The sequence below is a fragment of the Lagopus muta genome, chromosome 3 (assembly GCF_023343835.1).
Source record: "Lagopus muta isolate bLagMut1 chromosome 3, bLagMut1 primary, whole genome shotgun sequence".
Lineage (NCBI taxonomy): Eukaryota > Metazoa > Chordata > Aves > Galliformes > Phasianidae > Lagopus > Lagopus muta.
This window is the reverse complement of record NC_064435.1, coordinates 33922382-33945169: the sequence shown is the minus strand read 5'-3', so window position 1 is coordinate 33945169 and position 22788 is coordinate 33922382. Positions and strand designations below refer to the sequence as shown.

At 39.6% G+C, this 22788-nt stretch overlaps 1 protein-coding gene across 3 annotated transcripts; it reads right to left on the bottom strand.

Moving 5' to 3' along the window:
- Positions 1 to 1593: 1593 nt before the first annotated feature.
- Positions 1594 to 22347, bottom strand: PPP1R42 (protein phosphatase 1 regulatory subunit 42). Of its 3 annotated transcripts, none has more exons than XM_048940071.1 (9): positions 22285 to 22347; positions 21548 to 21747; positions 19148 to 19314; positions 18634 to 18772; positions 16509 to 16625; positions 11450 to 11567; positions 10632 to 10760; positions 9911 to 10063; positions 1594 to 2663 (listed from the first exon to the last, which is right to left on the bottom strand). In XM_048940071.1, the coding sequence occupies exons 2-9, from the start codon at positions 21674 to 21676 to the stop codon at positions 2659 to 2661; spliced, it is 957 nt and encodes a 318-aa protein (XP_048796028.1). In that variant the 5' UTR covers positions 21677 to 21747; positions 22285 to 22347; the 3' UTR covers positions 1594 to 2658. The 3 variants fall into 3 exon arrangements, with proteins under 3 accessions (XP_048796028.1, XP_048796029.1, XP_048796027.1); XM_048940072.1 differs by lacking the exon at positions 22285 to 22347 and adding an exon at positions 22016 to 22126; XM_048940070.1 differs by lacking the exons at positions 21548 to 21747; positions 22285 to 22347 and having other exon boundaries at positions 19148 to 19493.
- Positions 22348 to 22788: the final 441 nt, after the last annotated feature.

The following is a 22788-nucleotide window of genomic DNA, read 5'->3' as shown; positions in this document are numbered from 1 at the left end:
AGCCCTGTGTCTCAGAGTGCTGTCCGAACTCGTTGAACTCCAACAGCTCGGGACCGTGCCCAGTGCCCGGTGCAGCTCCATGCCCACCGCCCTGTGGTGCAGACCCTTTCCCAGCTGCCCCTCCGCTGACACTGCTCCATGCCGTTCCCTCGGGCCCTGTCGCAGTCACACAGAGCAGAGCTCAGCGCTGCCCTCTGCTCCCTGTGAGGAGCTGCAGCCATCAGGCCTCCCACTCTGCTCTGCGCTCAGCTGCAGCTCATACACCTTGCCCTACAGACCCTTCTCCATCTCTGTAGCTAATAGTTTTGTTCCCTTCTTATGTTGAGGCGCCCAAACTGCACTCAGTGCTTGAGATAAGGCTGCACAGCACAGAGCAGAGTGGGACAATCCCTTCCCTCAGCCATCCAGCAGCTGTGCCCAGAAGAATGATGGCTGTGGCTCCCTGGACGCTGATAGAGCACCCCCAGTGCTTCTCTTTCCTTTCTTGATGGCCACAAATGCACCAGATCGTCCACACATCAGAGGGCTGGTTCTGCCATACCCCAAGGCAATGTCCTTGCCTGCCCAAGACATATCCGTTCAGAATGGACTTTTAACTTCTTGCATTGCAACGAGGAAAACAGATCCAGTGATTTTTCCTTGCATCAACTGGTAAAGTGTAACAGGCTGCTGCAGCTGCTGCTTCTTCTCTCCCAGATAAATGCCTGAGTTGCTCCCTGGCCTTACCTTCTACAGTATATTTCAGATGTGAGAAATGCCCCGGTCACAGAAGAGCCAGATTTCAAGTGTGATTTAAGTAAGGCACAGCTCTGCTGGAGATTGTGATATTTTTCCAGGTACGCTTTGCTCCCTTCTTGTCACATTACTCTCTGCTTTTACAGCTCCAGTTCAGTGTGAACACTTGTGGCACTTTGCTCCATTTTGTTCATTTTCACCCATTCTTATTTCTCTGATAAGAATTTAAAAAATGTGTTTGTCTGCTGATAAGGTACAGCATGAATATTAACACTACTGACTGCAGTGCGGTGTGAGCTGCTGCTCCGGGGAACCTGTGAGAAATCCCACAGCCCATTCTGGACAGGGAACTGCTCATTCAGATCTTAAATATGTATATAAATAATAAACTAAAATCTTAAAGTGAAAGTTGAAAATACTCAGAACCTATGAAGACTGTCACACTCTGGTTGACTCACAGCAAAACCCACACGGAGAAGTACTAAACATCCTTTAAATGTTTTTAAATGGAGATGTGCAAGGGTGGGAAGGCATCCCAGATACACTGTGCTACGAAGGCCAGAGGGCAGCTTTGTAATGCCGTGCATCAAATCCAGCAGCTGGTCAGCGTTCAACATTCACCAAAATATTTACATTTGTCTTTGGAAATTGTCTTATTGAGAAGCAGCTTTTACAGTTCTGTCTTCCTTGACCTGAATATCATAGACAGTGGCAGCAGAAAACAGAGGTATCATGCTGGGTCAATACTAATTTCAGTAATGGACTACTGGCAACAGTTACACATCAGAACTTTTTTCATTGTTTCATTGTTTTCTGGGTTGTTTTTTTTTTTGTTCTGATGCTGAACTACTCCAAAGCTTTAATGGAAGCAAGTGACAGCTCCAGGCTGGGATATCACTCAATTACTACATTAGTTTTGGAAATCTGTTTCTTTACTACCATTGAAAAGTATCTTGTAACTCAGGGAAAATGCATACGAGAGTTAAGTTTATTTGAATTACATTTATCTAAAGACAACAAAACATAAATGACAACAAAATACACAAAACGCTGAATGTAAAAAGACAGATTTTCTGATTCTGGGAAAATTCTTTCCTTATTTCATTGAGGGTCTCAAGCACAAGACATCTATACTGACATACTGACATTCAGACAGAGAAACTCCATTAGGAAAGGTTTCATTCCAAGGGCAATTTGCAGTCCATACTTTCCTTATCTGTACATTTGGAGTTTTCCTGTATCTGAAGACTTGAGCACTCATCTAATTACTCAAACCAGAGCAAAGCAGCCAAATTCAAGTCCCAGCTACATAAAGCAGAAGCTGATGTCAAATTAACGTGCAATATTCCCAACCCAAAAATTCATCAGTACAGATACCATCAATCTTGTTGAGCTTTTTTCTAACTATTCCACTTCATTTATCAGAAACTGAAAAAATCCTAATCATGGAAATAGCTTTTTAGGACTACGAATCTTCTCACACATCATGTGCTGATGGCTCTCTTCTTGCACTATGGGACTACTAGCACACCTCTGAGTAGCTGTTAAGAGTATCATACATGGAAATAACCTAAGACACTGGTTAAAGGAAACTTATTTGCTGAGGAAAGTTAAGAAGAAGACAACTAGTTAGCCCACTAAGTGCCGATATTTTCACATGCTTACAATACAGAACGTCGCTTCTAAATAAATCGGCAGTCACCTTACATTTGGAATGCTCTTGCAAGGCAGTGTTAAGTTCAACATACTTAATTTTGTCTGCTTTTTAGATTATAAAGACACAGATAACATATTCAAATAGATGTCAATAAGCTTTCTTTTTTAGTTTCGAGAAGGAAAAAAAATCCAATAATGGCCAACTGTGCATCCTGTAACTTCTTTTAAAGTTCAGCTTGGCTCTGCCATTTTACTTCAGATTCCTCCTCAACCTGCATCAGAGAGATCAGAGAAGAGAGATCAGACCATTACGGCAGAAGCACACCAAAGCCACCATTGCTTCTGTCTCCATCAACGTGCCTCAGGACCACGCAGCATTTCTACAAAGTTTATAATCGGTGTTACCAAAAGCTGCAGGTGAAAAAGGAACAAAGTATGCTTGGTCCTGCCCTGTTGTGAGGATATCGACCTAATTTCATGATTTGGGATATGAAGGGACCCACAGCACAGAACTGACCAGCTTTTTCCATTTACACATTGAAATATTTGGTCAGCCATCAAGTTTATATCAAATACTGTTAATTTTCAAGATCCACAAGAAATAAAACCTTAGTAATAGTCAAAGCAAATTCTCATCTAAATGAAATCAGATAAGACGAGATCACTTATTCCAAAATATTTTACTACAAATGATGTGTAACTGATTACATCCAACTTTACTAGACATGTTATCAGTGATTAATATGACACGGTAATATATTAACTCTCTAAGAAAGGAAGATCTTATTATTCCAAATCTCGTTTTTGAATTAAATTATTAGTTTGCTATGTGGGTCATTTCACTGCTGGCTCTGACTTTTCTTGGTTTCGATGCAGCAATTAATTCTGCTCAGAATGAAGGGAACAGAAAGATGTCAGTATTTCTGCAGTCTCTGGTTACAGTGTTACTTGAGATTGAGAGAGGTTCAAATACATCTTTTTTTAGCACTGAACTTTTACAATCCTTCAAGGTCAGGTGACTAACAAAATAAAAACACTTTCTAGCGAAGTAGAATAAATTACTGATTACAGTCACCATATATTACATTTATTTTATTGGCCATAATTAGGTATTTTTGAAGTTTCATCAGTTTCTGATCCAAATTTACAATTCATGTGCATACAGTGATCCCTGCATTTACTCTAAGATCAGAGGAGCACCACGAGGAGGTGTTCAATGCCTTACTTTGTTTCCCTGATAGTACTTCCAGCAGAACAACAACCTCCAAAATCACTGTGGGTTGCTCTGGAAGCATCAGGATCTTTATGGAAAGGCCTGGTCTCAGACCTCCCAGGTCTATGGTCCCTGTAATGATTTTTGGTGGGAAGAAGCACCAACAACAGTAGATGATGATTGAGTTGGAACCACTCAGGCAAATCTGACATATCCAACTCTTTGTAACTGGATGTGATGCAACCTGGAGTGCTGTGAGAGCCAGCCAATGCCACATGGAGATGGCTCTCATGATTATTTAAAGGTGGCGGTGAGCCAGAAAGCAGCAAAAGCAAATGCCAGCACATTTTGGTGTTGTCTGCCCTCACCTCTGCCCATAGGAACAAATCTTCCTGAAAAGGAGTTTCAGGCATGTGAAGGATAATAAAGTGATTGAAAACAGACAAATAGCAAGGGAAGTTCCAAGTGGGTGTGAGGGAAAGACAAAAATGGCAGCGAGGGCATTTGTGCAGCGCAATGGTCTGTGGCATTGCCATCCTTGAAAACTTTCAGAACTCCACAGCAATCCAATCTGACTTCAAAAGCTTTAAGTAGGCAGTTGTAACAGTAGCATAGAGATGGTTCTGTTTTTAAGCCCACACTTCATGATTTCCACCCACAATCATAGATTCTTTCTTCTCTGAAAGAGTGGTCAGGCAGTGGAATGGGCTGCCCAGGGAGGTGGTGGAGTCACCAACCCCGGAGGTGTTCAAGGAACGTTTGGGTGTTGTGTTGAGGGCCATGGTTTAGTGAGAACTATTGGTGATGGGTGGATGGTTGGACTGGATGATCTTGTAGGTCTTTTCCAACCTGGTGATTCTGTGATTCCATGATTCAGGCAGTCGTGCCACTGGAACACTGGTGCTTAAATGGAGCTTGAAGGACTTCAGAAATTTTCAGGTTATAGTGAGAACAAAGGTAATATTTTACTTGCTGAAAACGTGCAGTCATTCATAATACGTAGGAATTCAACAGCCATTGCGACTTGTGTTCACAGAACTGTGCAACTTTAAGTTGACAAGGTTCGCGCTTTCACCAAGCAATTGAGGAACCCAGAGACAGGAGCACGCGCTGAAACGCCCCAGTCCCATTTATGCTCAGTGCTGGCTTACAGAGTGTCTGATAGGAGCTGTATCTGCTCAACTCTGTGACTTTTTGTTAGCTCACAATGGTTCTTAGAGATGTTTTTTTGAGCAACCTGGTCTAGAGGGAGGTGTCCCTGCCAATAGCAGGGGCTGAAATTAAATGATTTTAAAGGTCCCTTCCAACCCAAACCTTTCTATGACTCTGTGAAGCCAAATGGTGAAGCAGTGTTTATATCACTGTAGTAAATGAGTGCATTGAAACTGGCTTCAGCTGGAGAGCTTCCAGAGTTACACTGCAGTTGTACAGAAGTTAGTAAAACAGCTCCAGTTATTTACATTGTTAATTGGATGCATGCTTCATGCAGAGAAGTGACTTGTATAATTTTGTACACTGCACAATAAAAATGTGCAGTGCTAAGGCAGCAGACTAAAAAGATGTTAAAGGGCTTTGAATGTTTATCACAACAGCAGGCTGTTCAAAGACTAACAACAGAGACCTAAAGATAGGAAGAATACTATGTAGTCTAAACCTGTTTCATTTATCTAATAACTTTTATAATGGAGATAAAACCTGTAACACCTGAAAAATAGATATGTAAACTTTAATTTTTGCATATTTCCCTACCCTATAGTACTTTACTCCACTTTAAAATCACTGAGCAGCCCTCTGTTAAAAATATTAGCATGTATCTCTGTTAAAAATATTACTAGTAAAATTCTCATGTACGTTACGTGGAAGGTTTCAAACAGGTCTGGGTTTCAGTGCTGGTGTGAGCATACAGCAGGTCTGCACGTAACGGCCTCCAGACCCAGATGAGCCCTGCTAATTTCCTGACCTCTCTTGCCATTTGCACGTGCCATTTGGTCTTCTAAGGTCGGGGAGATAACACACATCTCCTGGAAGAGGAGGCACACTAGTGCAGGCACATGTGCCCCTGCCCCCCTGCCAGCAGCATGCAGCTCCCAGTGAGAACATGCCTGTGAGGAATGTGCTCATCTGGACGTGGAGGGGGTGCGTGTGGTCTGGCTGGCAAAGCTCATCAGGAGACACGCACCCTCATTCAGCTATTTGAAAAAGGGGTTGTTCTTTTCAAGGGTACAGTGTGTCTTTCAGCGTGTGTTCTATTACTGCATGAAGTGTTCCACACTGTATCTAAAGATCATTTATCTTTCCCAGTTTTGGGCACAGACAGCTGCACAGAGAACTGGAATGGGGAGGAAAGAAAAGGTGTTTCCAAATCAGCAACCTCCAGGTAAATGGCAGAATTCATGGCCAAAAAGGAATGCTTTCTATCACTGCCTTTGTGATGTGGCAGCGTTAGGTATCGCAAATTTGGTGCATATGAAAGCTACTTTTTTGAATAACTACTACAGAAATTTAGTTTAGACAGAAGATCACAGCATTTGAGTATAATCTTACATTTGTATTGATATAGTTGTCTTCTGCCTTCTAAAGAGATTATGAATTAGCACATGAAGAATCATTCAGCACCACACTTAGCAAAACTGTAAACACAGATAAAGAAAATACCATGAAGGTTCGCAGCGCAGTGCCTTTAATTATGGTTCCTGAAAGCACTCCTACTCACCTTTGCAGGTATCGAATCTCCTCCAGAAAAAAGGCAAGCAGCCACTCAGTTGTCTGAATTGCCAATTGTAATCTTACAGGGACCATGGCAACCAGAAACTGCTCACACCTGATATCCAGCCCAATAGCTCTGCTTCAGCGATGCTATTTCAGAATTTCCTCTCTTCATCCTTATAGTTTAACTTATCTAGCATTCCACTGACTCCTCTCATATCCCACAACATGATTTTCACATCCCATCAAGAAAACTCCTTGTTTCTCTTCCTCAGCCTTCATAATTAATTGCCAACTGGTACTTTCTAGACCTCACTGAGATGTTTACATTTTTTCTTCCACACCCCCACCAAGGAAAGGCAGAGAGAGGGGATGTAGCTGCTGCAAAAGGCACTCCAGGCCGGTTGGAAAACACGATCTCAGCTCTGCCCCAGTGCTCCAGCTGGTATTGCCAAGTATTTTATGCACCTAATTCTGAGTAGGGTTGAACTATTTGCAGGCAGTTCAGTGGCTCATTGCAGCTGGAGGGTGCACAGCTAAAATTTCACTTATTTGTATCTCACCTCTGTAGTTCCCATTTTTTTCTGAAGACAAGGCTGAGAGTGTTCCTTATTTTTGAAGGTGCAGAAGCGTGCTGAAATTGATATCCAGTAAGGGAATGATATTTAAGGTTGTGTGGAGGTAATGCTCCTCTCCATCCCCCAAATAAGAGAACTATATTCTCTAACATGACATAAAAGCAAGATTCTAAGTTATCTTTTGGGTACACAACTAAACTGATGCGACTACAAGTTCCTTGAACTGCACAGGACTAACACGGTGGCCAGGAGATTTCTTATGGTTAGCTGACACAATCTAGAGTAGGAATTATCAGTCAACTGCATCATTTAAATACGCTGCCATATTTTCAAACACTGCACATACACTGGAGAAACAAAAGGTGACTTTCCCACCGAATTCTGAACTGCAAACCTATAACAATATTTACCTTAATGAGTAAGGAAATGTGGGCAGACACTGCTGGTTACAGTTTAAGTTTACAACATCAAAATTTCAACAACTTCCCTACTCAGGGAAAATTAATAACAGTGTTTCCCATTGGAAGGTATTGAGTATCTTTAATATGGTTATTTGTTTTCTTTTAATTAATTCCTGCCAATATCTCTAAATGTTCAAAACTAACTTTCAAAATCCAATATGAAGTTGCTATTGTTTTTGTATTATCAAAAAAGAAAGATTAATGACACATTTCAGTAATTGAGTAATAAGTGGCTTTCTTCATTGTTCAAGCTATATGTAATCCTCAGTGGATCTTAGATGTAGGTTAAAAAGGTATTTAATGCCTGTTTTTCAGTTGCCAAGGGTCAAAAATCACCTAGCTTGTATAAAGAAAGAGGAAACATCTGTTGGAATAATTTATTTGGCTAACACAGAGGGTAGGATTAAAATTCACTGATTTCTTTGGTCTGATACTGAATTTCAATTAAACAATGGAAGTAATTGTTCAGTTTGACAAAATTTCCTTTGCTTCACACTTGGGCACACTTGTGCATATCACTGATTACTGAATCTGACTAGGGAATACTCTGATTTGTGATTACTTCACGTCTGCCTGCACTCCAAGAAAGAATATTCCTGTATTTCAACTTGTTTTTCATCTTCCTAAACATTTTAAAGAATTCACAAACCATTTACTAATTCTCAAGACTCTTTGGTTTCAACAACATTCCAGCAGTAACAAGAATACGTTGTTAAGACGTATTGGAACATGGGCAATTACACATGGAATGGCATGTATGTAATTGCACACGTATGCAACCTCTGGCATCCAGGGGAAGAGTCCTACTTTCAAAGCTTGTTTGAAATATCAAATGCGTAATGCCTTACTTTCTTCACTATGATCTTTATGTGAATCCAATTAAAAACGTGTATGTACATGTGTATACTGTATATGTGTACATTAGGCTAACACATACAATATGTATATAATATATTTACGTATGGATATATTATGTCTGTATAAATTGCAATAGTTTACAAATGCAATCTTTGCCTTTCTAAAGTCAAAAGTCATTTCAGAAGGGCTAGGATTATACTCCAGCTTCTTAATATTGGCAGAACTTTTTCAAGCCACGAAGCTCATCAGTTGAACAGCTTTTTAACATAACAGAGTAGAATCAGAATGTTTTGTTTAAAGGGAGACAGCAGAAATTCTTTCTGAAGAAAGTAAGTCGGAGGTACTGCACACGAACATTCCATTCTCCGTTAGAACTAAAGGGCACGGTAAATGAAAGCTTAATTTTATTTAGCCTGGCTCAAAAGACAAAATACTAATAAAGATGAAATGCAGGCTGACAGAACACTGAGTTTTAAGCTTATTTCACAAAGGAATGCATGCGGTTCTTATTTTTGAATTTCTCCATTGCTGTGTGCCTTCTGCATCAGGAAAAAAATATCAAGAATAGGTGCATTTGTGGGTTCAGTTTCTTCTTAGGACAGAATATATCCATTGCCATTTGAAGAGCAAACTACTACTTCAAAATTGATTTGTAATTCCTCTTCCCATTTAAGGGAAAAGTAGATATTTTTAATCAGAACAAATAATTGGGAGGAACAAAACCAAAGAAATGGGAAGCAGTAAATTGTCAAGAATAAAACAGTGTTAAATGTTGCTCGATCAAAACTTCAAACCTACTAATAAATTCTGATTTGAATGTAAACTAATGCTAAATGCTACATTTAGTGCTTTAGTTACAAAAGAATAGCTGTGTCAGTTAAATTTGTTTGTTTTACAGAAAGGACTGCTTAAACAATGTTTTTGTTGTTGTTATTGTTGTTGTCCAGTAGAGCTGATAAATAACAAAAGAGTTAAGTTACAAGTAATATTAAAAGACTGAAAGGAGTGGTGTTCCAAATGTGGTTCCAAATACTGAATAATCAGAAACACTTTTATCAGGTAACACTGGAAAACCTGAGGTCCCAAATTGCAAATCCCTGTTAGATTTTATTCCCACAGTCCTGTTAGAGCTGGCAAGGATGCCTTTGTGAATAGGGAATACATACACTGAATTCTAAATTGTTTAAGCTCATCTAATGTCTGAATGTCTGTGAGGCACACACATCAAATTTCCTTTCCTTATTACTTCATCGGTCTTCAGCCGATGCTACAGGAAAACTAGTCGTGTATGTAATGCACTGAACACGTCCATTACAAGTAAGCCATAGTAGTGAAAAGTTTCTCCTTCACATAATACTGCACACAGAGTACCAGTGCTCACCAGCGCTGTTGACAGTAACTGCATTTCCAAGAATTAACATCTGTATTGTTTCACTTCTGTTTACGATGATGATCAAATTCTGAAGATCAACCAGTGACACCTGAGTACAGTTCTTACTGTTACCTCGTCTGCTGATTTGTAACCAGAAACCAGAATCATTATCCTGACTTACAACAGATGAAGACAATAAACACAACACCATTTAAAAACTAAAACTGTTTGAGATGCAATTCTACTTCATGTACTTGTTTTCCACTGGCTCAGCAAGAACTGTAAAAGCAGTCCCCAAAAGAACTAATAGGAAGATGGCTGAGGTACATACCTGAGCTTTCCTCTGATTTATGTTCTTCCACAGTTGCTGGCAGAGGATTCCTTCTGTCTTCGTGCGTCTCAGACAGAATTAAAATATTTGTTTTTTCTGTCAGAGATGGACTATAGTTAAAAGTGAGAATAGAATGAGGTGTTTCAAGGCCAGCTGCAGAAACCAAAGAAAAAAAAATTAATTCAGCATTCCAAGTCAAATGGTATCTATTTTAATATTTAATATAGTTAATTGTGAGCTTTGCATCTCAAAATGAATTTGTTTTCTACGTCAGGAATTCAGTGTCTTTTCTTTTAAGGCTTTTTCCTTCAAGACTGATTGTTTTCTAAGTTTTAAACTTTTCCTTCTGCTAGTTGTGTGTTTTGAAAAGGCCTTCACAGGGCTGGCGGTATAAACAGATAAAGTAAGTATACAAGTCTGGTTTGTTTCAGACATTCTTACTGCAAAACACTCAACGCTTTCTTTTGTTACATACATGGGAAGCAATCATGGGTATTTACAAACATTCAGCACATACCAGCTACTCCTTCCCATGATTCTGGGAGGCTGCAGTGGGGAAATCAGAAACACCCGTGAGCTGGCTCTAAAATTAAATTTGATATTGGAAAAGTTCAATTTCAACTCCTGTGCCTTTGTCTTACTGCCACTGAAAGCCTCATCTCTAATATATTTACTGTGAGCTGCTATTACAGTGCAGTCATGAAGTGATTAGTTTGCTTACAAAAATGTAGATAGTCTGCATGTTCATTTGTCATTCTTCCTTTGCTTTTTTTCCTGACACCTCTGGAGGCTTTCCAATTCATTAGGAACACTCTTTCAATTTCTTTAATTTCTTTCCCATCAAGGTATTCTGCCAAAGAAAAGAGAAAATTTTCTATGATACCAGAAGAGTATTTGGTCTCTTCAAATCCTTTTTTTTTTTTTCCCCTCTTTTTTAGTCTTTTGGTAAAAAATGATGATAAAAAATCCAACGATACATTCCAGCTTGATATTCATATTTTAATTAGATGCAGGAGTGAGTTGACATGTCTTAAATGGAAAAGGAAGCACCAATTCTTTTTATAATTTTCAAGACATATGTATTCAGTTAAAATTATGGTTTCATGATTAAGGACAAATGTTATACACCAGAAATTCAAACTGGTGTGGTAGGAACTACTGTCACCAAAACACCTAAGCAACGCCCACAGGCTGACAGAGGATCAGGCTTAACTTATCTTTTAAAACCAGTTTTACACCTGGAATGTGAACACAAAGAAGTCTTGCTGTCTTATAACAATCTTGCTAATCATCTATAGCTAAAACTAAGGGTTACTGTTACTAGCAGCAGAAGCTATGTAACAAATGGTGCAGTTGTTAAAGGAGCAGTTTTAGCTACGTTGCTTGTACATGAAGTCAAAATGCATCATTTGACAGAACTATATAGGGCAATAATTGGCTTTATAATAATTGCCATTCAAGAATGGTTAATGCAGCAGCTACTTTCTAAAACAGAAAGGGTTAAGAGCACGTTCTTTGGCTGTTGCTTTTATTTTTTACCTAAAGTCGGTGACTGTACAACAATCCTGTCCCTGTACTTCGGTTTGTGGCAGATGGGGTTTCCTGTAAGATCCATGCTGCACAGCTTAGTCCATTTGTTTAATACAACCTCCAAATCCTACAATTAACACGAGAACAGAATACTGTGGTTATTTTCCCTTCCCCACTGTAGAACACAACAGCAATGAGATTTGTTCCGTCAGGCCCTAATGCCGCGCACAGAAGTCTCTTCAGTGAGATAATGCATGTACTTTGAGAACGTGCACCCTCAAAGTGGTGTACAGCATTCCATCAGAGATCACAGCTGCACAGCGAAAATGGTGCAGCAGTTGAAAAACTGTCTTTAAGGATACAGTGATGCCAGCTATGGAAAATGACCACTGCAATTCCTACTCCAGTCTCACCTATAAACTCCTACAGCAGAAGAATGACCAGATAAAAATGCATATGCATCAAGTAAACTGTGCACCCCCATGCTCTCAAAGAGCCCTCAGAATATCACAGAGTCTGAAGAGATTTTGAAAAATCTGTGAATAACTGTTTCACAGAGACCCTAAAAAAAGCTACAAGGCCTGGAAAGCACAGCAGATTCCCTCTCTATTTATACACACGTAAATTGTATTTTAAAGGGGGAAAAGTAATCCCCACCCTTCAATAACTGTGGGTGGTTGGTTATAATATTGGCCTCAATAGTGAAATTTTTGAAATACACCTTTCTCCATCTGGGTTTCTGCCTGGTTACCCAAGGGCAGTATGACCCAGAAAAAAAAACAACTTCTCTCTTTTAAACACAATAAATTCAAGGTAAAAAGATGCAAAGCTTAGCAGACTGCACCTTCCTACTCAAACACTCTCTGAAATCCCTTGTTTTTAGAATTCCACCTAACTGTCATTATCGATGTGCTTCCTTGTATGTCTATAAAGCTTAAGCAAGGATTTAAAACAAGGTATATGAATGCAAGAGATTTTTTTTCTGTTGTATAGTTGTATTAATTTGGAAAAATACAAAAAAAACAACAACCCGCAATGATTATGATTTGATAGATTCTAAACTGTGAAGTCCACAGAATTTTGTGCTGTGATGCCAACGATGGAATATCTAGCAATTAGAAATCTCTTACCTCCTTCAAACTTAGAAAATCACTCTGGGAATTCTGGATTTAAGTTAAGGTTATTAAAAAAGAAATAGGATTTAGCAAGTTTATTTATTTATTCTTACCTGAGCATTCAAGCATTGTTATTGAAATTTATAACGTGTTCTGGATTTCACTAGAGAGACTTTTTTCAGGTAATAGTTTTGAAACACAACATTGTCTACTACTGAAATAAAATGTATACAGTTTAACTTTGATGAATGCATACTGGGAGTCCTGTAGGTTTTTGTTAGCTGTTACTTACTTGATAAATGACCCAGAACATGCTTACTCCAGTGTGTGTTTATCTAAGAGCACACTAATCCTGTGCTGAAATATGATTACCCTTTCGATACGCTCTAGTTGTTCATTGCCTTCCTGTCTCTAATAAAGTGCTTTCACTTCCCAGCCTTTCAATAAGCTGTACTAAAGGGACCAGACACTCTTTTGGGCAGTCTCCGTTTGATAAATGATCATGTCATGCTATCACTTTGAGGTCTGCTACAAAATACTGACGAGCAAATTATATTCCATCTATGGGGGGAGCGGGGGAAGGGCAAGTGCCTTAGTAGGCAGCTGTAGTGCTGGCAGTAACATTCCTACCAATTAAAGATGGCCATTTAAGAATTGGTATTTGACCAGTTTGCTCCAGTTTTTATCGGAGATGTCGACTACAACCATTCTAACTGCGTCTACAGACAGCCATTTGTCACCGTTTTGACTACCTGTCATAATCAGTTGGAGAAAATCTATAATTTTTCTCTCGTTCCTGACTCAGTTCTGAAGTGAATGAATTCATCTTTTGTGATATCCTCTTGTCATAATCAATACTGGGCAGAGGTTGAATAAATTAAAGACTTACGTACGTGTACATACTGACTTATGTACGTGTTTCTAGCTGCACTTTTGCTGTCTAGCCAAACACTTCAGTCATAATCTCCCCAAATCTGAAGTCTGTTGTTTATACATGTATATACACATATGTGCACTCTATGTCATCAGGACTTTTAAAATCAGAAATAGCTTTGAAAAAAATTCCCCTTAGTATTCTTACCAGAACATACAGCAACTTAGAAGACCTGGTGAGCCTAACTGAAGAAGCTCCGTAGAATGACATAGTAACAAACAATAGAAAGCAAAGAAAAGCCAATTCTATAAAAATCAGTGGTACTGTTGATATCTCACATAACATGCATTTTACATGCGGCAGGCTCAGTAAATTGTTTTCCATGTGCTGGGTAGAGTTACCTACTTTCTGTTCTGTCTACTGTTCTGACCACGTTACGTAAAATTCAGGCACGTGAAGTGAGGTCATATGCCTTATGCCTCTTAACTATGCTAACAATTCCCTGAATTAGCCAGAACATTACATGCATGAATTCACTAGCCCTAATTTTCTACTATGCTGAAATCAGCACGGCATCGTTGAAAATGCAGGGAATACAGGTTTATATCAAAATGTGACAAAAGCTGAGATAAATGTCTAAACATCAAGGATTGTACTAATTATAAAAAGTAAGCAAAGATTACGTGAGGAAGTTGCCTTTCGTGCATTTGTTACTTTTTCACAATTCCCTTTTTTTCACGGACCCCACTTCATTCCTGCTGTCATCTACCTCTGCTACACAGCTTACAGCTGTTGAGCAGACCTGCTAAGACCGGATGGCTTCTCCACAACTGTTCACTGGGTGAAGCAAAGCTGAGTACTGACTCTCTGTTGCTCCTCACTCACTGAGGCACCACCACAGTCTCTGATCAATGCAAAAAATTCCTGGATATGATCTTGCTGGCAGTGATGGGCTGGTAGGGATAGGAATATGGGATTTAGAGCTGGATATCCAGCTGTGTTACCCCGTTTGTTTGACACATTTAATACAGTAACTAGTTTACAGGTCTGAAAGAATACAAATAGAAATACTCTACCTGTACCTTCAAAACTTGGACACTGCTTATACAACCAAGGACAGCCACCTTCAAAAATTACCAGAGCTTGATCTGAGTTTAAATGACAGCAGGAGCTGCAGGTAACTCAAATGCTACACCTGTGATTATATCACATGGAAATCTGTATGTCTAATTTACTGAGATAGATATTAGTTCTTGTCTGCCCGATGAGAAAATAATGAGTTCTAATAATTAACTGAAAAATATACACATAGTTACTGAACAATGTATTGTTTTCATCCATTCATTCTGTCTCAGAAGACACTGTCTTTTTTCCTCTGACACACTGAAATACCGCTTCTAAACCGGCATCCTCATCCTTAGTAACAACCAGCTGTTTGGCTAGGATGATCTTTAAGATCATCACAACTGAAGGATTTTGTACTTAGAAGAAGGAAAGAAACAATGAAAAAAATCACACACTAAGCTTTCTTTTGAAATGGATCCTTTTTGAGAGGAATCCTTTTAGAAAGACATACATACCCATTTAAAAAACCTCAGTGTTATTCTGATTCGGCCAACATATCCAATCTGGTTTTAATTATCTAGCCTAAGCCTATATGAATTGTACGTCTATGTGAATTCAATTACAATTACCAGCCAGAAGCATAGCTTGAAATACAAACCATTAATAATACTCTAGCTGAAAAAAAAGAAAAAAAGAAAGGATGCATTATTCAACATCTTAAATATTAAAATATATTTTAAACAAAGAGTCCAAATAAAGTATATTGACCCAGGTATTTGCTAGATATGTACAGGAATCTCCTCATCAGTAAACAGAACTGCCAAATTAAACATAAAAGGCATTATGTATTCTAAGAGTTAGTTGCCATACTTGTTCTAGTAATTACTGACCTATAGTAGTTCACTTTTTGTAAGAAAATAGAATGTATATGCAAACCAGTAACAAGACAGTTTAATTTAATCAAGGTATTTTCTTGATGAATTGGGTTATGATAGAAGCCAATTCATTTTAGTATTTATTAACTAAATAAGTCAAAAGAAAGCAAAACATGAATGCCTCACGTTTATATGAAATGAAAACAGTGTTTATCGGGAATCATTTATCAAGTTTGTTCTTTCATGCCTGTACCATCCAGTGATAGTGTTAGCAGTGTTAGCATACTGTTCATCATAGATTTACTACTCACTATTATTGAGCATGAAACTCAAATTATTTTTTGAACTTGTTTACTTTAAGAAGTAGAAAACATCATAACTCCTGAAATAATGAGAGGTGAAAAGGCCAATGTTCCTGTTCCTTTCTGAGAGGCTGGAAGTTTTAAGTCCAGAACGTTCTGCTTAAACCATATCCACTACTGCAAAAGGAAGAGCAGAAATACTTTTGTGTCATTTGTTTTAGTTGTTACTGTGGGACTTAGAGCTCTTGCTTATGGAGACTTCTGTTTCCTTTACAGAAAGAGATTCAGCATATTCTTGTGTCAAATACTTCTTATGCTATGCCAACGACAGTCAAAAAAAGCCATTTTGATATTAGAATGGATAAAGGAACAGCTACATAATTTGATATCTAAGAGTTTGCTTTTATTTACATTTAAATTGAGAGTTAAGGACTACAATATAGTAAATAGCTGTGAGTTAATTACAAAACACTGGCCATGAGCTCTGCAAATTAAACCACTAATAGTCACTCAGATGGCCAACACGTACATGCGTTCTCTACGTTTTATACATGTTATATTATAAATTCTGTGCATGTTGGATCTATCAGGTTGATAGATGCATGCACAGCTGTGTCTTCACATAGGATTAAAGGACATTTGGACATCCGAGATGAATGGCTCTCCATTTTTAACCTCAACAAGATTTCTGAATAAGAAAAGCTGGCTTGGAAAGTCAGAGGTTCAGAAGCTGTAGAAGTGTTTTTTACTTCTTTACTTGTTTATTTTGTGATAAAGATGAGTGTAACTTCTTTTAAAATCATCCTTACTAAGTTGAAAAAATATTGATTTTAATACCTTCATATGTTGAAGTTGATTGTCAGCTGCTCTAAGATGAGAAAGATTTTCCAGAACTGCCAGTTCTTCCAATTCATCAATGTTGTTATTGCTAATATTCAACACAGACAAAGATTTCTGGAGGAAAGAAAATGTAGAAAATGATTTTTTTCATGCTATGCATGACTTGGTTGTAAATTCTTGACGGAAAGTGTCTTAAAGAACAAGTGTGAAGCACAAACATACATGCAAACACTTCACACCTCACACATTGTTTTCTCTTGGCTTTGCACCCTGTTCTGAAGTGCTGGCTTTGAAGTTAATCCAAAATAAGATTATTTCTCAAGTATTTCAGAAATTCTTAGCAAATACAGATGCATTTTTTTTCCAAACAATACAGGTATACATATATATATATATATTTTCCCAGATGCTTTACGGAGTTCTGCAAGTTTACCAGCTCTACCTCAGACGTAGATAACAGACAGAGAAATTGACTTCTCTAATGTTACATCTGAACCATACAGAGCTGAAATCCACATCTGATACCCACGCTCCCATTTAACAGCTCAACTATCTGGTTTCTCATTTTGGCTTAATCCTGCCAGCTTCTCTGTGCACGTATCTCTGGTTTGCCCCTTTGGAACAGCAGTGAGTCACATGATGCACTTTGCCTTTTCTAACAGGTAATAGTTGCAGAGATCTTTACATTCTAGATAAGAAGCAAATGTAGTTCAGGTATTTATCTCAGGAAATACTTAATGCGGTGTCACATAAAAGCAAGGAGAAGGTGATATGTCTACAAGATGGAAACGAGTCCCTAATGCAGTCAGTTTAGAGTCATACCAGATATGGTACTTACCACTGGTTAGAAAATGTCCATTTGTTTCAGCACTAAAGATCATGAAACTTAGCCTCCTTTTCAAATCTGAGCTACCAACAAGACCTGTGTTACAGACCGCAATTGCCAGTATCCTCTTGATACACACAGTGTAACAGGCTCCTCAGACAAATGATACAGCATACTGTCATCAGCAAAACATGTGCTTGGAGTGCACCGAGAGCTACACGGCCCCATGTTTTGGCTCTTTTGTCTGACGGCATTGAGAGCCCCAAAAGGGAGAAGATGAGATAAGAAGACATCTTGTAAAAAGGGACAACATACTTACTGATTGAACAGTAAAAATAGAATGTTTTACAGGTAGCTTCCAAAAAGGTATAACGTGATCAAAGGTGAAAAGTCTGGAAAGAAAACCAAACCAAACCAACCTCCAGAAAACTTAAATATTAGCTAGGAAGAACAATTTGCTAGCGAGTCTTTGCAGGGTGCTGCAAAACACTGGAATATATGAGCTATCATGCTGGGAAAATTGAAGCTGTATAATCCTCCTCTACTTTCATCATCTCTCCAATGCAGAGGGAAAAAAATAAAAGTGCTGTCACAGTAATGGCCCATTTATTTTAAAGAAAAATAGTAATACATGTCTTGGATTACGACATCTCGAACCAGCAAGAATTAGAGCTAGGTGAAATGTTTGTGATATACACATGAAAAGAACTCACTTGTCAGTGAATGTTCTTTGTTCATCTTCACAAAACAGATCATAAATCCCTGACTGCATCAGGAGATACAGCAAGTGAATTTTACTGCAGTACAAAACTACAAACACTAGTAATTGGAGTGTACTTTAAAACAAACAAACAAACAAACAAAACTATTTCAACAATAAATTTGATGTTTACTGAGCAACTAACATCTCAAACAAACATTTCAAAAGCTGACTTCCTGGAATTTTTATATACCACAGCATAGAAGAATGGCATGGCCAGAATGGAATGCTTCAGATTGCCTCTCACTATTGCCATCGAGGAGCTGTTTGCCCCTGCTGCTGGCCATTGCAATATCTGGAGAAGTACAAGAGACAGTAAATAAATTAATGTGATAATCAAATCAGGGAAATATCAACAAAATAATTGTTTACTCCTTGCTTGTATGACAACAGAGATGGGAATCCCTCAGTAGAATTTGTCAGTCTGCCACCAGTTCTCAGAAAAAGCACACACAACAATTGAGTCCTTCTAATCATTCACACTAAAAATACTGACCTATTGATTAACAGCCCATTGAAAATCTCCATGTACTTACTGCCAAGGACCTGAGGGATCTGGGATCAAAGAGAAGCTTTTCGCCAAGAGGGAGGTGTTGACTTTCAATATGTAGCTCCCTTATTTCTTTTAATTGATCCAGACCCTCTACTACAGCGATGGAGTTGCCCCCCAGGTACCTGAAGAATAAAATACAAAGTTGGTTTTACGTCCTGTGAAAGTGAACACAAGACATCAAAATACTATTTTTAAAAAAGTGTTATTGTGTAATGGTTGGAAATTATAATAGAAAAAGTAAGGTAGCGTGCCAGTAGGACACACAGCTAATGGATTCCTTGGAAACTTTATGTTTAAACGAAAAAAAGAAATACATGTTAAGATGTCATTACTTTACTCATCATAGAACACTTCATTGAAAAATCATAAGCAATTCTTTTTAGTTGAAAAGCCAAACTTAACTATTGAAGAGACCTTAATGGCAGCATCTTTTTTTCATTTCTTAGTGTAACAATTATTCTTTCACCAGTAAAATAAATTCACCGTTTTCAACTTACAGTTTTTCGAGGTTTTTCAGTGATGAGAGATTTTCTATGCATGAAATGCAGTTGTTCTGCAGGTAAAGGTGTGTTAAATGTGAAGCAAAGCCCAGGTTCTGGATTTGACTGATTTGGTTATCGTATAAATACAAAACTCTAAGGTTTCTGCACAACGAGATGTCACCCTGTAAGAAACAACAGCAAATTGATGCCTTATTGCTTTTATTCACTGCCTGTTTCTGGAAGCTGTTGATTGTTTTTACATTTAAATTTATTATTACACTTTTAACTATATTTTTTTTCCCAGAAAAAAATAAATTGGAGTCAATAACAATCTCCAACATAGATTTATGACAGCAATAGGTGGTTACTGTTCTGCTGTCTAGAAGTTGACGATTACATCCATCAGCAGCAGATAGATCAGATCCTGTGTGACTTTATTCCCTTCCCTGCCTTCATCAGAAAGATTTCAGAAAAGCACAATTGTTAGTGAGTTGTCTCCACCAAACCTCAGAGATGTAATACAAAACAGTTCTTGGCAAAGGAAGAACGATTTCTACAAAAACTGTGTATTTGGATGTACTTCTTTTGTGACAGTTCCACTCAAATGTCAGGTTTCTTTCTACTCCTCTCAAAACACTCAATGGTAGCACGTTTTTTGTGAGTTTCTCCAAAACTTCTCTGTGGCACCTGATGAACCAATCCCAAGCAAATGGACTGATGGAATTAACAACTCACTGAGGCCATTCCAAGGAGTGAGATGAATGGAAAAACCTATTTGCTTGCCTGGCTCTGTTCATATGGTACAAGGTACTTCAGACCTCTTAGCTGAAACCACGCTTTTGTTTTTAAAACAGAAATCCATTACACACAACAATTCAGTTATTCAGGGTTCAGCCATTTCAAAATGTGCTCAGTATCTTCAGGGGATTCAAATTAACTCGGGACTTAGGAAACCGGTATAAATTTCATACCATTGAGCTCAAAGGGGGGAGGGACTGGGTTAAGTGTGCGGGTTTCGTTTTTGAAAATGGAAAGGTCATGGATTATTTCTTAAATGAATAAGCTCCAGGGAGCAATTAAAAAAAAAAATATGTAGATTTTAACCTGCCTAATTTGAAAAAGCCACTACAGCAGTCCAAATCTGTTAACCTCACTTGGCTCACATCCTGTTCCTGAACTCTCCTTTCCTTTCTCAGACTTCCTCTGAAATCTAAGGACTAAACCACAGATACACGGAAAATATTATGCTGAAAGTTAACAACCCTTCTTGAAATTCCCAAGAATGGAAAAAATATGGCATTAGAAGGAATGAAATGAACATTGCACTTAATTGGATGTAATATCGTTACAACTTCCTTAAAAAAAAGAAAAAATCTGATTTCCTTATCTCTCCCTCTGTTTCACACTTCATATTTTTGACAAGCATAACCATCAATACATACAAATCTTTAAAGCAAAACCCAAACTTTTGCTGAAAACCTTTTTTTTTGGCTTGGATCTAAAGTGCCCAGAACTAATATAGCTGGATGTCAGCATTAGAGCACTGCCATCAGAGTCCTGCACCTAGTGATTCCATGGCAAAGACCTGGCTGCAGTCTATAAGAAAGCATCATGTCTAAATGATTAAATTTAAATATTACATTCATGTAAGCAGCTGAAGAAGTGGATTCATCATTTCTATTCTGGTGACTTCCTAAGAGGTCCTTTGCAATATAGCGACTGTATGAGATAATAAAAGCAGCAAATTGTGGTTTGTTGGTGTTTTTTTTTGTTTTGTTTTGTTTTGGTTGGTTGGTTGTTTTTTTTTTTTTTGGTAAGCTGCAGATCTGTGTAACACTGCAATACTGAAAATGCTGAAATACTGAAAAGATATTTCACTATCACACTTCAATTCACCACTCTTCCTTGTATATTACATGGATTTTCTTTAATGGCAAAAATGAGTAAATGTACTGACAATGCCTTTCTTGTCAGCCACACTGATGTATGTATTTCTCCAGTTTCACATGGGTAAGGCAGTTGAACACAACTTTTGGTACAGAAAGAAAATTGTGTCCGTTTGATACAGAGGGACTCAGCAGACTGTTGGAGGCACTTGCTCTGCTGTTTTCTATGAAAAGTTTGCTTACATATTTCAAACGCATTTGAAAACCTTCAGTATACCAGCAGGTAAAAGCAATTTTCCACAGAAGAGCAGCATGTTAAGCAGTGAATGCTGAAGCATGTTTCCTAACTGACACATTTTTAAGGCTTAGCTTCAGATACAAAGTTCGGATATTAAGGAGTAACGTAGCTGCTACAGAATATAACCTTTGCTTTGCTTGCTGGTCTCCACAGTGATAAACAAGTCATCAGAACAGTAACAACGGATCATCTACCGCCGGGTTAAAAGGAAGGAAGAGGAACAGATCTTACGATTGCATCTAGGTTTCTATCTGATAGATTCAGATGAGTTATTTTTCGCAGGTGCCGTCCCAAGTCCTCCTCCCTGCGGTTCCTGTGGCCGAGGCACCTGGCGACGAGGTCAGTGGTCAGCCGCACCATGGCTGCGCTGCAGGCTGAGCTGTGCTTCCTCTCGGACTGATGTGCACACAGGACAGAGAGCCTGAACGTGCCTGCAAAACAAAGAGCGAAGGATCAGGCTGCTGGCAGCCCGAACCTTGAACACAGCTGGTGTGTGTATTCCAGGCGTGCTGCTTCCCCACGGGAACCGGGGCACCCGAGCAGCGCTGCTTTGTGGGGAGCTGGCAGAAAGTGACAATGAAGGCCGCAGAAGCAGCTAACTCCCTTGCTTGCTGTTTCAGCTTTTTATTTTTGTTTTAATGAAAGGAGGACAAGATGGAAAGCAAGAAGGACGCTATTTCTTTTCACTGTGACCCATACTTCTTTCTTGACGGTTTTACACGACAACCCTCCCAGAGCAAACAGTACGGCGGCGGGACGAGCCGGGCTGCCGGCAGCGCCGGGTGCGGGACCGCTCGGCTCCGGCTCCCAAGCCGCCGCGTGACACCGAGCTCCGCACGGCTCAGTGACCTTCGCGTCCCGTGCGACGGTTGCTTGTACGGCCCCGCCCGCAGCACAGCAGGGCCGGGGCAGGCAGAAAGGGGCAGGGTCCGCTCCCAAGAGGAATCCCGGCCCCGCTCCCCCCTCACCTCCCGGCCTGGCGGCCACTGAGGCAGCGCTCCAGCCGCCACCGCCGGCGGTTGCCACGGCAACCAAACGCCAACAGCGCGAGGGCGGGGATCGCTCCCGCCGCGCCCAACCCGCGCTGGGAGCAGAGCGGAGGCGGGAAAGGCGCCGCGGCTGCCTTAGCGCAGCGGGGTGACGGGGCGGGTGGGAGCGGGCTTCATCGGCCTCGGTCTGAGCCGCGGCGTGACTCCTCGCAAGTCGGGACGAACTGGGGCTGCGGGCTGCTGGTTTCAAGCCCGCAGGTCCCTGGGGTAGAAGGCTGCCGGGCCAGGGGTGCCTCCCGCCTCCTCCGAGCGCGGCCAGCCGTGCGGCGCACCTCAGAGCCCTCAGAAGAGACCGTCACAACCGGAGGCTCTCGCGGGAAAAGCTTTGAAGGTTGTTAAAATAAATGGGTGGTGAACAGGACCGCTGTCAGTGCCTCGTCGGTGTAGCGGTAACGCCGTGTGCCCTGGCACCCATCACTTGCC

Excerpts from the sequence above, each read along its gene's own strand:
- PPP1R42 (XM_048940070.1), bottom strand. The coding sequence starts at position 19,473 with ATGTTGGAGATTGTTATTGACTCCAATTTATTTTTTTCTGGGAAAAAA. Across the intron at positions 18,773-19,147 it reads CTGAAAAACCTCGAAAAACT|GTACCTGGGGGGCAACTCCA; the intron begins GTAAGTTGAAAA and ends TTTATTCTTCAG. Across the intron at positions 10,064-10,631 it reads TGCAGACTATCTACATTTTT|CTGGCCTTGAAACACCTCAT; the intron begins GTAAGCAAACTA and ends TGGTTTCTGCAG.